At 39.3% G+C, this 12,658-nt stretch overlaps 5 protein-coding genes and 1 long non-coding RNA gene across 6 annotated transcripts; 2 read left to right on the plus strand and 4 right to left on the minus strand.

The window, feature by feature from the left end:
- Nucleotides 1-736: 736 nt before the first annotated feature.
- LOC128271990 (proteasome subunit alpha type-7-1) lies at nucleotides 737-1,739 on the minus strand. The gene is made up of 2 exons (XM_053009695.1): nucleotides 1,581-1,739; nucleotides 737-1,491 (listed from the first exon to the last, which is right to left on the minus strand). The coding sequence occupies exons 1-2, from the start codon at nucleotides 1,680-1,682 to the stop codon at nucleotides 844-846; spliced, it is 750 nt and encodes a 249-aa protein (XP_052865655.1). The 5' UTR covers nucleotides 1,683-1,739; the 3' UTR covers nucleotides 737-843.
- An 881-nt stretch (nucleotides 1,740-2,620) lies between these two features.
- LOC128273577 (mitochondrial import receptor subunit TOM7 homolog) lies at nucleotides 2,621-3,112 on the minus strand. The gene is made up of 2 exons (XM_053011572.1): nucleotides 2,921-3,112; nucleotides 2,621-2,780 (listed from the first exon to the last, which is right to left on the minus strand). Exons 1-2 carry the CDS (start codon nucleotides 3,018-3,020, stop codon nucleotides 2,719-2,721), a joined length of 162 nt encoding a protein of 53 aa, XP_052867532.1. The 5' UTR covers nucleotides 3,021-3,112; the 3' UTR covers nucleotides 2,621-2,718.
- A 306-nt stretch (nucleotides 3,113-3,418) lies between these two features.
- On the plus strand, nucleotides 3,419-4,302 carry LOC128273566 (uncharacterized). The gene is made up of 3 exons (XR_008269264.1): nucleotides 3,419-3,430; nucleotides 3,705-3,817; nucleotides 4,162-4,302. It is a non-coding gene; the product is annotated as an uncharacterized LOC128273566 (long non-coding RNA).
- A 1,717-nt stretch (nucleotides 4,303-6,019) lies between these two features.
- LOC128271960 (ER lumen protein-retaining receptor) lies at nucleotides 6,020-7,666 on the plus strand. The gene has a single exon (XM_053009654.1). The coding sequence runs from the start codon at nucleotides 6,439-6,441 to the stop codon at nucleotides 7,075-7,077; it is 639 nt and encodes a 212-aa protein (XP_052865614.1). The 5' UTR covers nucleotides 6,020-6,438; the 3' UTR covers nucleotides 7,078-7,666.
- A 1,048-nt stretch (nucleotides 7,667-8,714) lies between these two features.
- LOC128273916 (PR domain zinc finger protein 5-like) lies at nucleotides 8,715-9,731 on the minus strand. The gene is made up of 2 exons (XM_053011989.1): nucleotides 9,079-9,731; nucleotides 8,715-9,001 (listed from the first exon to the last, which is right to left on the minus strand). The coding sequence occupies exons 1-2, from the start codon at nucleotides 9,450-9,452 to the stop codon at nucleotides 8,773-8,775; spliced, it is 603 nt and encodes a 200-aa protein (XP_052867949.1). The 5' UTR covers nucleotides 9,453-9,731; the 3' UTR covers nucleotides 8,715-8,772.
- A 912-nt stretch (nucleotides 9,732-10,643) lies between these two features.
- Nucleotides 10,644-12,263, minus strand: LOC128273337 (zinc finger protein 568-like). Its single transcript, XM_053011278.1, has 4 exons — nucleotides 12,165-12,263; nucleotides 11,232-12,100; nucleotides 10,899-11,162; nucleotides 10,644-10,823 (listed from the first exon to the last, which is right to left on the minus strand). Exons 1-4 carry the CDS (start codon nucleotides 12,261-12,263, stop codon nucleotides 10,796-10,798), a joined length of 1,260 nt encoding a protein of 419 aa, XP_052867238.1. The 3' UTR covers nucleotides 10,644-10,795.
- Nucleotides 12,264-12,658: the final 395 nt, after the last annotated feature.

The raw sequence follows: 12,658 nt of genomic DNA on the forward strand, positions 1-12,658 counted from the left end.
GTGTGGCTAAACACTAAATTCGGATCTCTACTGTCAATTACTGCACCTTTCGAAGCTGATCAATCGTTCAGAAACGACCAGAATCGGCCAACAGAAGAGGTGTTGTGTTCCATCAGGAAAACTAAATGTCACGCACGTCTTTAGTGACTCACCAGAAAGTCCGGGAGTTTGTTTGGGATGTTTTAATACATTCACCGTATAGTCCGAACCTTGCACCAGGCGATTGACATCTTTTTCGTGCATTATAAAATTTCCTGAGTGATCAAAAACTGAGATCAAAACAGGGTTGTGAAAATGGATTGCTCCAGTTTTTCGTCAATAACGACTAAGCAAAAGAGGCACTACCAGCCTCCCTTTGAAAAGACAACAAATTTTCCAACAAAACATATGTACATATTTGATGGGACCATTGGAAGTATCTTAAATAATGTTTTGAATTTCACCCAAAAATAATGGTTTACTTTTTCCCCAACCTTATATTATATATATACATCGAATATACAAACAAATAAATAAGGTTCGCAGTATGTGAATTTGTAACCTAATTAGGAGTCCACAGTTAACTTACACTTACCCGATTATCCTAAATCGATCCTAACGATCTTTATTGACTCCGCAATGCGAACTCACGAAGCAAATATTTTGGTGATGGGATGTGAAAGACAAAGGTTCGACTCGCTGCAGCACAATGCATTTAAAGAAAAACATTACACTTATAAGAATATCGTTCTTAGTGATTTTATAGATGGAAAAATCAAATTATTTTATTTAGTTTTCCAGAACCTTCAGAAACAGAAATCAGAAAAGACATGCTGATACATAATAATTGCCTTAATGCATCGATCATTTCTTCAGTTTCTTCTTTTCGGCCTCCTCTTCTTTTTCAGCTTCAATGGTTTTAACGTAGTTTTCAATCGTTGCTGTATCCAACATGGTCATCGGTCTATCACGGCGCATAACAGCTACCTCGAGGTTTTTCTGCCCTGACTGTACCACTTCCAGTAAAGCGCGAATAGCCAAGGTTATGGTTCCCTTTTCAGTGCTAACTGTTTCGGGGGTATACTGAGCTTCGAGAAATTCCCGAACAGTCTTCGCTGAGCGGCCAGTTGCATTGGCTTTCCACTCGCAGTATACGCCGGATGGTTCCGTTTGGTACAAGTGTGGTTTACCATCATAATCAAAACCACCGATGAGGCAAGAAATTCCGAAGGGACGGCGGCCGTTACTCTGGGTGTATTTTTGCTTCAGACCAGCAATATAGCGAGTAATGTACTCCAATGTTACAGGATCTTCAACGTTTAACTTGTGCGACTGGCACTCCACTTGCGCACGGTTGATCAACACTCGTGCATCCGCTGTTAATCCTGCGAAGGCCATGACAACATGATGATCCAACAGGCATATCTTACGCACCGTGCGTTCTTCTTGCAATTTGGCCACTGACTTTTTCTCAACGCCAAGAACCACTACATCTTTGCCACGAACGCCAATCTGCAAAGAGATTCGCAATTACAACAAAATAGTTACGATTCATGATGTCGTAGATGAACAATCGGACATTAGAAAGAACGATAGATTACCGCAGTCGATCCTTTGCGGACTGCTTCTTGGGCGTATTCTACTTGCAGCAAGTGGCCATCGGGTGAAAAAACAGTAACAGCACGATCGTACCTTGCCGACATTTTTGAGAACGGTTTAGAAGTACCAACAAAATTCCTTGCACTCTGAAGCCTCGCAATGAACAAGAACAATGCGTATGCGGTTTTTCGGTAAACGCTGAAATTGACAACTCATTGTTTTGACAATCATTTGACACATGACCAAGGTTAATAAATTCGCTACGATTCATACAGGTATTCAGCAGTCTCAACATAAATTAGTTTGCATAGGAAAATAATTTATTTTGAATGGAAATAATTTAGTTTGTATGAGAAAATAATTTAATTTGTGCAATTGGTTTGTTAAACAACGAGTCCAAAATAACGGACCAAAAATTTAAAATTTTTGGTCTGTTGGTGTTTTTTTGGTCAAACGGTTAACGATGGTAAACAGAAAGGTTAACAACAAACGGTTAACAAAGAGTCCGCCAAGTAAGTTGTGCAAACGTAGCCAACTTATCCTGTCGCAGCTGCAGCCTCAGCTTCCAGACGTTGGTCTACGCGCCACGCCTGTTGGAGTTGCTGCGTCACGGATCGGCAGGCCCGGGCAAAGCGCTGCCAGCACTCCGGACTCCGCAGCATCTCGCTCGCCAGGTTGTCCGGCGTGAGGGGGGTGCGCCCGTCATCCGCCAGTAGCTCCGGTCTCTCCCGCTGGAACCGCGGGCAGTGGAACATAACATGCTCCGCTGACTCCGCGGCACCAGGGCACCAGGTGCAGTCAGGGGCCATGTCTGGGGCCGACACTCCGCACACCCTCTGGAAGTTCCAGCGACAAGACACCGTCGTACATCACATTCCAGAGGGTCGGTCCAAGGATTGAACCCTGCGGAATGTTGCGTGTTTCAGCCCCCGCGGTTGGTTTCGTACAGCAGGGTGCGACCGTATATTATATTAGCTTACGCACAAGATATCGGGAATAAAATAGATGTAATATACTGTAATACAAACGCGAATTATGTGCTTAAATAAAAATCTGTAGTCGCCTTTTCATAACATTATGTATTTCGACAATATTAGTTCATTCCAAATTACTTTAACGCATTGGGTGAAAACTTCTTGCCTACCACAACAGGTTAGTAATTGCAAGAGGAGGCAATCCTGGTTCTGAGCCCTTCCGAAAACCTGATAATGAAAAGAGGATTTACTCTAAAATATCTTAGATTTTGAAAAAGTGTCATAAATTCGATAAAAGTATATTTGGTCGAAAGCATGGGAGTAATCCCACGACAAGTCAGGTTGTGTAAATTGTTTTCTTTCCTTACCTAGATACAAGAGTGTCGGGATAAATCCCCAATGAAAAGATGTTTTCACAATTTCAAAAACCACACCAAGGCGTTCTTTCACATCCGGCGAGAGAACCATTTCCGGAGTTTTCGGTGCTTTTTGAGCCTTACGCAAAACGATGTTTCTTTTCAGATTTTCTTTCAGATGTTTTGTTTTTTACTACATGTGACACATCTGACGCAAGGAAACAGCTCGGAACACGTTCGCAGAGAACAAACACTGATCAAATGAGTATCGATTTATCGTTCGATAAACAAGACGTTCGTTTTATCTGGAAGCGAATCTGCAATAATTTTAACCAATCAAGCGACACCAAAAAAGCGAAAATAATATTCGACACGAGCAATTGCTATTATTGGCCTTTTATTATTATTATTATTATTATTATTGCCTGTTGGGTCTCTCGAACTGTCAAAGAGTTTTCACATGCGGAAGATTCTTTCTGTCATCTTCCTTCTACTGAGTGTTTTTGCCTTGTGCCGCTTAAGGTAATTTTATATTATTTAACTCTTCTGTAAATGTACATTCTTCTGTTGTGTGCATTCCTTGTTTCCATTTCGAACAGTAAATATGAATTATTATTAGATTGTCAATATTGAGGACAGTGCGTTTAGCTCTATGGCAACGCGTTTTTTTACTGTAGTTACCTGCTTTGTGTTTGCTTGAGTACTATAAGAAGTGTTTTTTAATGTGCATTGCAAATTATTAGTTTGGCGGAATGAAATCTCTCTGTACAATGTTCTGTTACCCTTCTCTCTACAGTTCACAAAAACCAAAGATATTATCAGCTCTTTTGAAGATACAAGATTGTGCGGACACCGAAAATGAAGTCAGCTCAGATGCTTAGATATGCTGTTCGTTTAAACTATATGCAGGTAAGGTTTGGGAAAAGTATGTTCAAGGTCATAGTAAAGGTCCAATTGGTTTTCATATTAATAATAACATAATTCTTTGTGCTGTTGCAAATTGGATTGGATTGGAATGCTATAGCCCATGATCCCACTACGCCCATCTATAAAACCGAATGCTCATGTCAAGAAATTACTGATAAACTGTTGCTATGGCGCAAGAAATCTTTCCTGTTGTATCGGGTTACACATCACTTTGACTAAAGTTATAGTTAAAAACAAATATACGTTCAAAGATCCTCAAATTAGTGATTAGTTGGCAAAAATGACTGAAAATCTGTTCTCAACTAACCGGACCTTTGCATTTCTAGGTCAATAAAATTGCTACGAAGCCAGCGGATCACGCAACTACTAGATCAGCGGCTCTGTTGGCAGCTCTTGGCATTGGGCTCTCGTCGTTCAGCATGAAGCAAATGCTTAAAAAATCAAGCAAAACTAAAATTTAATCATAACCATCGATAGGCCAAACTTTCGTAATGGTTTATTTAGTAAAACACATTGTGGATAGATTTTCTCGCATGTGATATACGGAAAAAACTACAAAGGATGTGGTAGTTTAAGCCAAGTTTGTCTACTGAACAAAGAGTATGCTCGGTTTGTATTTATGTTTCAATTTTACTTTTGAACGATACACATTTTTATCAGAGTAATTTGTAATTTGATCCTGGTTTGAAATGGTATCTGTGAGTCTGATTAGTACGTTCCAAATCCCTAATATAACAATAATTAGGCAATGCTATTATTAGTTATTCTGGTGAAAAGATGATAACATTGGATATAGCGAAACGATGCCAAGATCTAGGAAAGTGTGGGCATTGTCATGGAAAAAACTGGTATAAGTTAAGCAAGCAAACATTTAGAACTATTCGAATCACGACAGACTAACATAGCAGTGAACACTGCTGGGTGTTATTGTTGCTGTTACCTACTGTGTATGAATGTGAGCATTAGTAATTTTGTGAGAAGAATATTTTATTAATTGATTGGACTCTACTATACTGAAAGAATTTTTATTCCAACAAAAATTTGAATTTTTCTATTACAAGTAAATTGCAGCTAGGAAATGAATTGATTGATGCATAACATTAATCATCAAAGTAAAATACTAAATACTATATGTTTATTTATTGCATTACTTTATTTAGATGAAATTACATCCGAATAACAAAATATTGTTATTGTTTCTTACTTATTCGGTAACTACAACCGCCGAGCAGTACTGTGTGGAACAGAGATCCTTTTACCCTGCGCCTGGTCTTGCATCACAATCGATGATGTCGCCCCATCTCAAACAGTGTGAAGCGAATCGAGCCTATGCCCGGTATCGGAGGATCTAATTGGGGATCGCGAACGATGAATATCATAACCGCGAGGAGATAAATCAAAGATCGAAGTAGAGTGTAAAATTATTGCTAAATGCGTTTAAAATGCTTGTTTTTTCAAACAGCAACAAGATCCCGCAACACATTGCTCCCTGCAAATTTTATTTGACCAGTTCTGTGTACAAAGTCATTCACTACCTCGAGGCAGGAGGGTTAAGATCCAAGCCCAAAGGGCGTGGTCCTAACCGTTATGGAAATCAGCATAGGACTTGTCTCCACTGCAGACCATAGCTATTCGGCGTTTGCAATAGACTCTTCCCATCTTATCTTCATAGGATCAGGTCTAGGACAGACCAAAACATGACCGTCAAAGTTGCATATGTTTTTATCGAAGAACGTCATCATTTTCTTTATGCATTGTAGTTGCAGTGCAGTTCTTTGTATCAAAACACAAATGGATCTTCCATCGTTTTGAACAAAAAATAAACTTCCTGAAGAAATGAACGCTTGACCGTGAAACAAAAATGATCAAGTCTATACATTTGCATGGAGCAATCGTACGGACAGTATAACGCAGAAAGTTACCCAACTCGACCGCCGCCGAACTGGTGATCACAACCAATTAATAGCGTCAATATTCGATATGTTACCTACGAAAAGTAACGTTTTGTATATTTATTTATAATCTCAAACAACCGTAAATATATTTAAATATTTTGAACGTTAAATTGAGCCGCTAGATGGCGCTAAATGAAAAGATGTCAAAAGAGCATATGACAGAGCTGGTCGCGTTCCATCTGGAGAATAAGAACACAATAATTTGCCATCTTGGAGAAGAAGTGTTTACACGTCAGTCGGTCGGTGTCCGGTCGCCCGTTTTTCAGTAGAAAACAGTACAATAACAGCAAAGATATCCTTTTCGAGGATTTTGCATCACCGTAGAAAGTAGCCTTTACCGTTTGACAACACAAAGAATCAGTAAAGCACGAGCTGTGCCTTTGCGCTTCGACAACCGGTAACGCGGCTACGTGTACGTGTGCGGTGGCGGCGGTGCAGTGGTACTCTGCTTGCTGGCTTCATCCACCCCCACGTCCGCAGGTTTCTCTGTTTTCCTCTCGCGGAACACACGATCCTACTATTCTGCTGCGAGGCTACAAACATATCCAAACTTGCAACGTGCTAGCAACCATCTATTCGAAGGGAGACCCTCTCTGCTAGACCACCAAAGTAGCCCAGACAAGTGACACCAAGGAGCAAGGCAAAAAAATGAATATCTTTCGATTGGCTGGGGACTTGTCACATTTGCTGGCAATCATTCTGCTGCTGATAAAAATATGGAAAACCAGATCGTGCGCAGGTATTTCCGGCAAGTCGCAGATACTGTTCGCTATCGTCTACATTAGTCGCTACTTGGACTTGGTGACGACGTTCATCAGTTTATACAATACTTTCATGAAGCTGGTCTTCATCAGTGCTGCAGTTGCGACAATATATCTGATGTATGTGAAATTCAAGGCGACATACGATCATAATCACGACTCGTTCCGCATCGAATTTCTGCTTATACCGTGTTTCGTGCTGGCCCTGCTGATCAACAATGCCTTTACCCCGCTGGAGATCCTGTGGACGTTTTCCATCTATTTGGAAGCTGTGGCTATCCTGCCACAACTGTTCCTGGTCAGCAAGACCGGCGAGGCGGAAAGCATTACCAGCCATTATCTCTTTGCTCTGGGCTCGTATCGTGCACTCTATTTGCTGAACTGGATCTATCGGTACTACGCAGAAGGACACTACGATTTGATTGCTATATTTGCCGGCGCCATACAGACGATCTTGTACTGCGATTTCTTCTACCTCTATATTACAAAAGTCTTGAAGGGCAAGAAGCTTCAGTTACCAGCGTAAATCGGTTGGAAGAGAGTAACAGCAATGTATTGGATCGTTTTCGCCGGTTGGATTCATCTTCCTTTCACTTCGTGTGGTAGTTTACGAGAGATACGAAAAAACCGATAGCATTAAGCAACACAGCAATGTGCGGATCTTTCAAATCAATTTCAGACACACACTGGATACAAAACAGAGTTTTTCCACATCAGCATCAGTGTCGTGACTTAACCTAAGGTTTTTTTTTAACATTATCATGTCATTCTCTTTGTATTTTCCTGGCCAACAGACGGCCTTGCGAAAGCGAAACTCGGTCCTGCGGTGCGATTGTGAGGTTGGAATAAAAGCGATTGCGCAAAACAAAGCAAAATTATAATATTATTAGACTGTACTATTAGAACAATTAGCATGCAAGATTCACTTTCAATAAACGAAAAGAAAAAAAGTAAAAACTAAACTGTTCAACCGTACCCGTCAGTTAAAAGCATCGGTGATGCTAAAACAAACTAACTTTGGGTTCCTCTAAAATTCTTGAAAATCAATGTGAAATTTATATCTACCAATACATTTGTATATCGTATAAAATCATGTGAAAAAAGTCTACCCGACATGAAACACTGTATTTTTTTTCAAACTAGTTTTAAAACAACAAAACAACAACAAACTGTTTAGTTGAAACTTCAGTCAATGTATTGGTAATTCGATAATTCCTTTGGGATAGATCTTTTTTGAGGTTTCTTGTTGAACAACTTTTTTGACTAGTTTTCGAAAGCTATTTTGGAAACTTACTTATACGACAACTGCAAAAGCCAAGTGTTACAGTAGTAGTTTTCGGCCCGTTTTGTGCTTTATGTGGCTTCCACATATCGTGGTTTATTTCTGGTAATTTCAAACTATAACATGGTTAACTATTTCTGATTACTGATTATCTTGAACTAATTTGAACATAAACTAACGTAAACTAACTGAAAAAGGCTAACTTGAAAAGATTTGAAATATAATCGTGAATTTTCCTGTGATAACGAAGTTTGCAAAGAAGAAAGCAAATCGTTCCGGGATCTTGCGGATATATTTACAGAATTAACAAATACATAAAATGTCTGCGAGTTTGAATAGTGTTTTACTCTTTTTGTTGTTGAAATAAGTTTATTTAATACGTTTCTTAACGTTAATCTTTATTTAACCAAAAAATTCTTCTCACCATTATTACACACACGAATTATCACAATATTCACAAAATTACAATCATAAATGTAAGGAAGTTAGTTAGAAGTTTGTTTTTTCCACTATTATTCATTTATAGCTTCTTTTTTGCATTTTCGACACAACGAAATAAAAGCAAAAATATATGTAATTATCTGTATAATGATGATGTTTTTTTCCTGGACCGTCTCCTTGAAAAATAGAAAGAAATGTGGTTAAACATTTTAACATGTATATAATATTTGAAAATTAGGATAATTACTTAAATAAGTTATGCCATTACCACGAGTTTCAGTGCACTGCGTCAATGTAAATAAGAAAGCCAAACACGCCATTATAAAAGGATCATTATTTTTATACATTAATTAAACATATTGGCAATTGATAAAGATTGAACCCATGCAACAGGAAACTTATTTTATACAACGATAAGTTACCCTACAAATAGGAGAGTGTAATAAGTAGCAAAGAAGCTTTTTAATTTATACCATCACAGGTACAGGTTACAGTACTTCAAACATCATCATCGGAAAAACTGTGAATACGTAGGATATGCTCTTTCAGCACTTTTTGATAACCGAATGATTTGGGACAGTAGGTACAACGAAACGGTTTTTCTTTCGTATGTGACCTTAGATGGACTTTCAGGTTCGATTTTCGATGGAACATTTTAGAACATATTGGGCATGGTTGTCGTTGGTGAGCTGCATTGTGGAGCCCCATATGGCGCTTCATTGTTATGCTGTTGATAGAAAAATTAAGATGCAAAAGTTTCATGATTCGATTCATTAATTTAACACTGTAACCTATAACATTTACCTCGTTTTAAAACTGATTTGGCATAAATCACAGCTGTAGTCTTTTCCTGAATGTTGGTTCGCATTATGCTGATAAAGTTTTCTTTTGGATTGAAACTCTTTATCGCACAAAGAGCACGGATGGTATTCTTGACTGTGCTGATCGTTACGATGCAAACGGAGAGCAATTTTGCACGGGAAGTTCACTTCACAATCTTTCTCCGGACACCGGTATGGCTTTACACCTAGGTGGCGATTTAGATGACCATCAAAACGATTCTTTTCGATCTTTTTTCCACACCGATCGCAATTGATAAGAAGATTGCGATAAATTGCTTTTTCATCTCGTGGACGAGATGTACTGTTTGTCAGTGTTTGATTGGAAAGGATTTCCATCTCACGCAAACTAACTTTATCAACTGGTATGGCCTCTGTCTCGGTGAAACTTTCACTGTTGTCTGTTGGGCATATTTCTATTATGAATGTGTCTTCATCACCATCAGCTTTAACGATTCTAGAATTATTTGGTTTTAAGTGAACCTCAGCTTTTGATTCAGATAGTTTTTGTTCTTTTATCTGCTTGCACAGTATTTGTTCTAGAGTGTGTTGTACGTTCCAACACTTGCGCCGAAACTTCCAAATATCGTCTACTTTCAGCAAACATATTCCGCATATTCCGCTCGGTAGGAAATCGTCCGAAAGCTGTAGATTAGAACAAATGCCGTATTATGTTGCTTCTAAATTAGAGGACTGTCTTACCTTTATATTGGTGCAATCATATATTTTATCAACATCAACCGAATCTAACGAGCATATGCGATTTTTACTCAAACACAACCGGCATAATTCCTTCCAGTTGGTCTCATGCCTGTCCATAATGCCTTGTTCTAGTGTTCCCTGAATTTGCCACAGTTTGTTTTGTTTCATGGTACACTCGTATCGCTTTATAAACAAGTTTAGACTGCTCTGGTTGAATTCTACAGAACACAGCATACTCCCTATAACATAATATCGAATACAGAGAATAGAAGTCGTTCGGAGTTCGGAATAGAAATCGAAGTAGAAAAAGTAGTATTGAAAAATAAAATTATCTTCTTCGAACAAATTTTGATATTTACATGTGTGGAAGAAACACAATTTTACAATATTTTAATTAAACAGCTGCATAATGGGAGCAAAAGTTGTCTACGAACAACGGCACAATATGATAATTTTGTTCAAACAAACCATCCATCATTCGCAACAATTTCATCCAAGAAACTCTATTCCATTGAAAGTCATTGATTCCCACTCTCTTTGCTTAGCTTCATACAACATATGGCCATCTCTCTTTGCTTAGCGGTTTTTTGGAACCTTTTCGCCTATAAAAATTTTAATCGATTTGCGAAGCTAATTTCGTAGAAAGTTTTGTAATGGAAAATCAAAAAACGAAGTGATATACGACCCAGCGGCATTTTATCTGAGCTTAATGTTCATTTTCAGACCACCAATTGCAATTGTCATGCATTTGCTGTTGGAACGAACTCTTCTTGAACCTAACGACGACTTAAAATGAAAAGTGCACTATTAATCAAACTTACGGGCGATAGGTTCGTTTATTTGCTACAATATAGTTGGCATTTGGTGTCGGTATTGAGTTTCCATCATATTATGCAAAAGTGTGGTATCCATTTCTTAGAAGTTTCTTATCCAGCCATTACAACCGCCGAGCGGTCTTGGCCTGCAACACCGCGACCGACTCAACAAGGGCCTTTGAAGTTTATGTCACTGTAAAAAGATTAAAATACGCTCCATCAGTTTTAAATATGTTTGAGTACATCTGTTTAAGTTCACACGAATTACTCTGTAATAGAAGGTTCAGGAAAATGTATGATCCATTCCTTATCCACCGTTCTTTTGACACCGTGAAAGCGAGCAATATGTTCCTTTGCCATATGGCGATACGTGAAGAACTGTGAACACATCCGGCAAGCAAAAGGTTTCGCTCCTGTGTGAATTCTAGTGTGTACTCTTAGTTGAAATTTGTTGTAAAATCTCATAGGACAGACGGTACAGGCGTGTTTGCGATTACCAATATGATAATCTCGATGCTGGTTCATACGTGACCTGGAAAACAATCAGTGAAATATGCAATCAGTGTCTAGAATAACATCCAAAATAAAGTTACACACCCACCTTGTCGTAAACTTCTTGGGGCACAAGTCACATTCAAATCTAGGTTCAGAGTGGCACTCTCGTATATGTCCCAACAAATCACGTCTAGCCTTATACGCTTTGCCACAGGCTTCACAAGGAAAAGATTCATTGCCATGCCGACAGCGAATGTGAAGTCGGCGGGCGTGTTTACAGTGAAATGTAGCTTCACAGCCATCCGTACCGCAAGCGTATGGACGAATTCCTTTGTGCTTGTTCGTATGTCCCTCCATTCTGTTTCGTTCAATCATTTTACCACAAGTAGTGCATTCCATGAGTAAGGATCTATATAGTGCTTTTCCCGTCATTGGTTTTCGACTTGTGGTGCACAACTTTGTGTTATCGGGCGTACAAGAGGATCGAAATGGTACATGCTCCTCCAGATTCGGCATATACTTCTGACCGAGAGAATCCGAATCCAAAAATTCTATTTCAAAGTCAATCTGGACTTGAGATTCCATTTTACATTCTTGAATAAAGTGGTCTGCTTCCGTGGGTGAAGGTAATGGTTTAATCAGCTCCATGTTCGGTCCAATCTCTGTGGTTTGACTTCTTTCTTCTGGATCTCGGCGTGAATCGGTTGCCAAAGAAAGTGGAACACTAATTTCCTCTAGTTTAATGATCATTTCCCTTTTCACTGGTTGATATTGTAGTTTGCCACAGTCGTCCAAACTGGCATTTCCTTCGAGGGAAAGGCGCAAGTTGGAGACTTTTTCCACCTTAACAAATCCGTCATCTTTCAGCAACCTCTGCGTTTTCCAGCATTCACGCCCAAATCGATGAAACTTACGGACGTTTCTGGCACAAACCAGGCATATTGTTGAAGGCAATCGTTTGTCCTTAAGATCAATCTACAAATAAGATGGGTGAATTTGGGCGATGGGTGACAAATAAGGGTTTTTGTGAGCAACGAACCTCCAGTCTAAGACATTCCCGGATTTGGTTATATATATTTTCATCATTCAGATCATTCGTTGGATTAGAATAACTCATGCACAAACGGCACACTTCCATAATACAATCAATCAAATTACATTTACATAAAACGTGTAATTGCTCTATCAAACCATAAGCAAACAGTTCTATTGTTTCAAGCAGTACATATTGTTTCTCTTCGTCACTTCACCACAATTTTCTACCCAAGACAAAATTGACACTTGAAAATTGTGTTTATTTGCTCCACTCCAAACTCCAAACCAAAAGACCAAAGTTGCAATTTGACAGCCGAACCGCGTGGTAGCAAAACCGACGACGCCGCAGCAACGGCTGGAAGCGGCACGCGGGCAGGAGAATCCTGCCAATTGGAACAGCACCGGCCAATTGGAGCAGCAGCCGCAGCTCCACCACCAGTGGACGGAGAAGCGCAGCAAGCGGCAGCTCCAGCGCGAAAAGGCCGAAAGGAAGAGGAA

Source organism: Anopheles cruzii, chromosome 3 (genome assembly GCF_943734635.1).
Source record: "Anopheles cruzii chromosome 3, idAnoCruzAS_RS32_06, whole genome shotgun sequence".
NCBI lineage: Eukaryota > Metazoa > Arthropoda > Insecta > Diptera > Culicidae > Anopheles > Anopheles cruzii.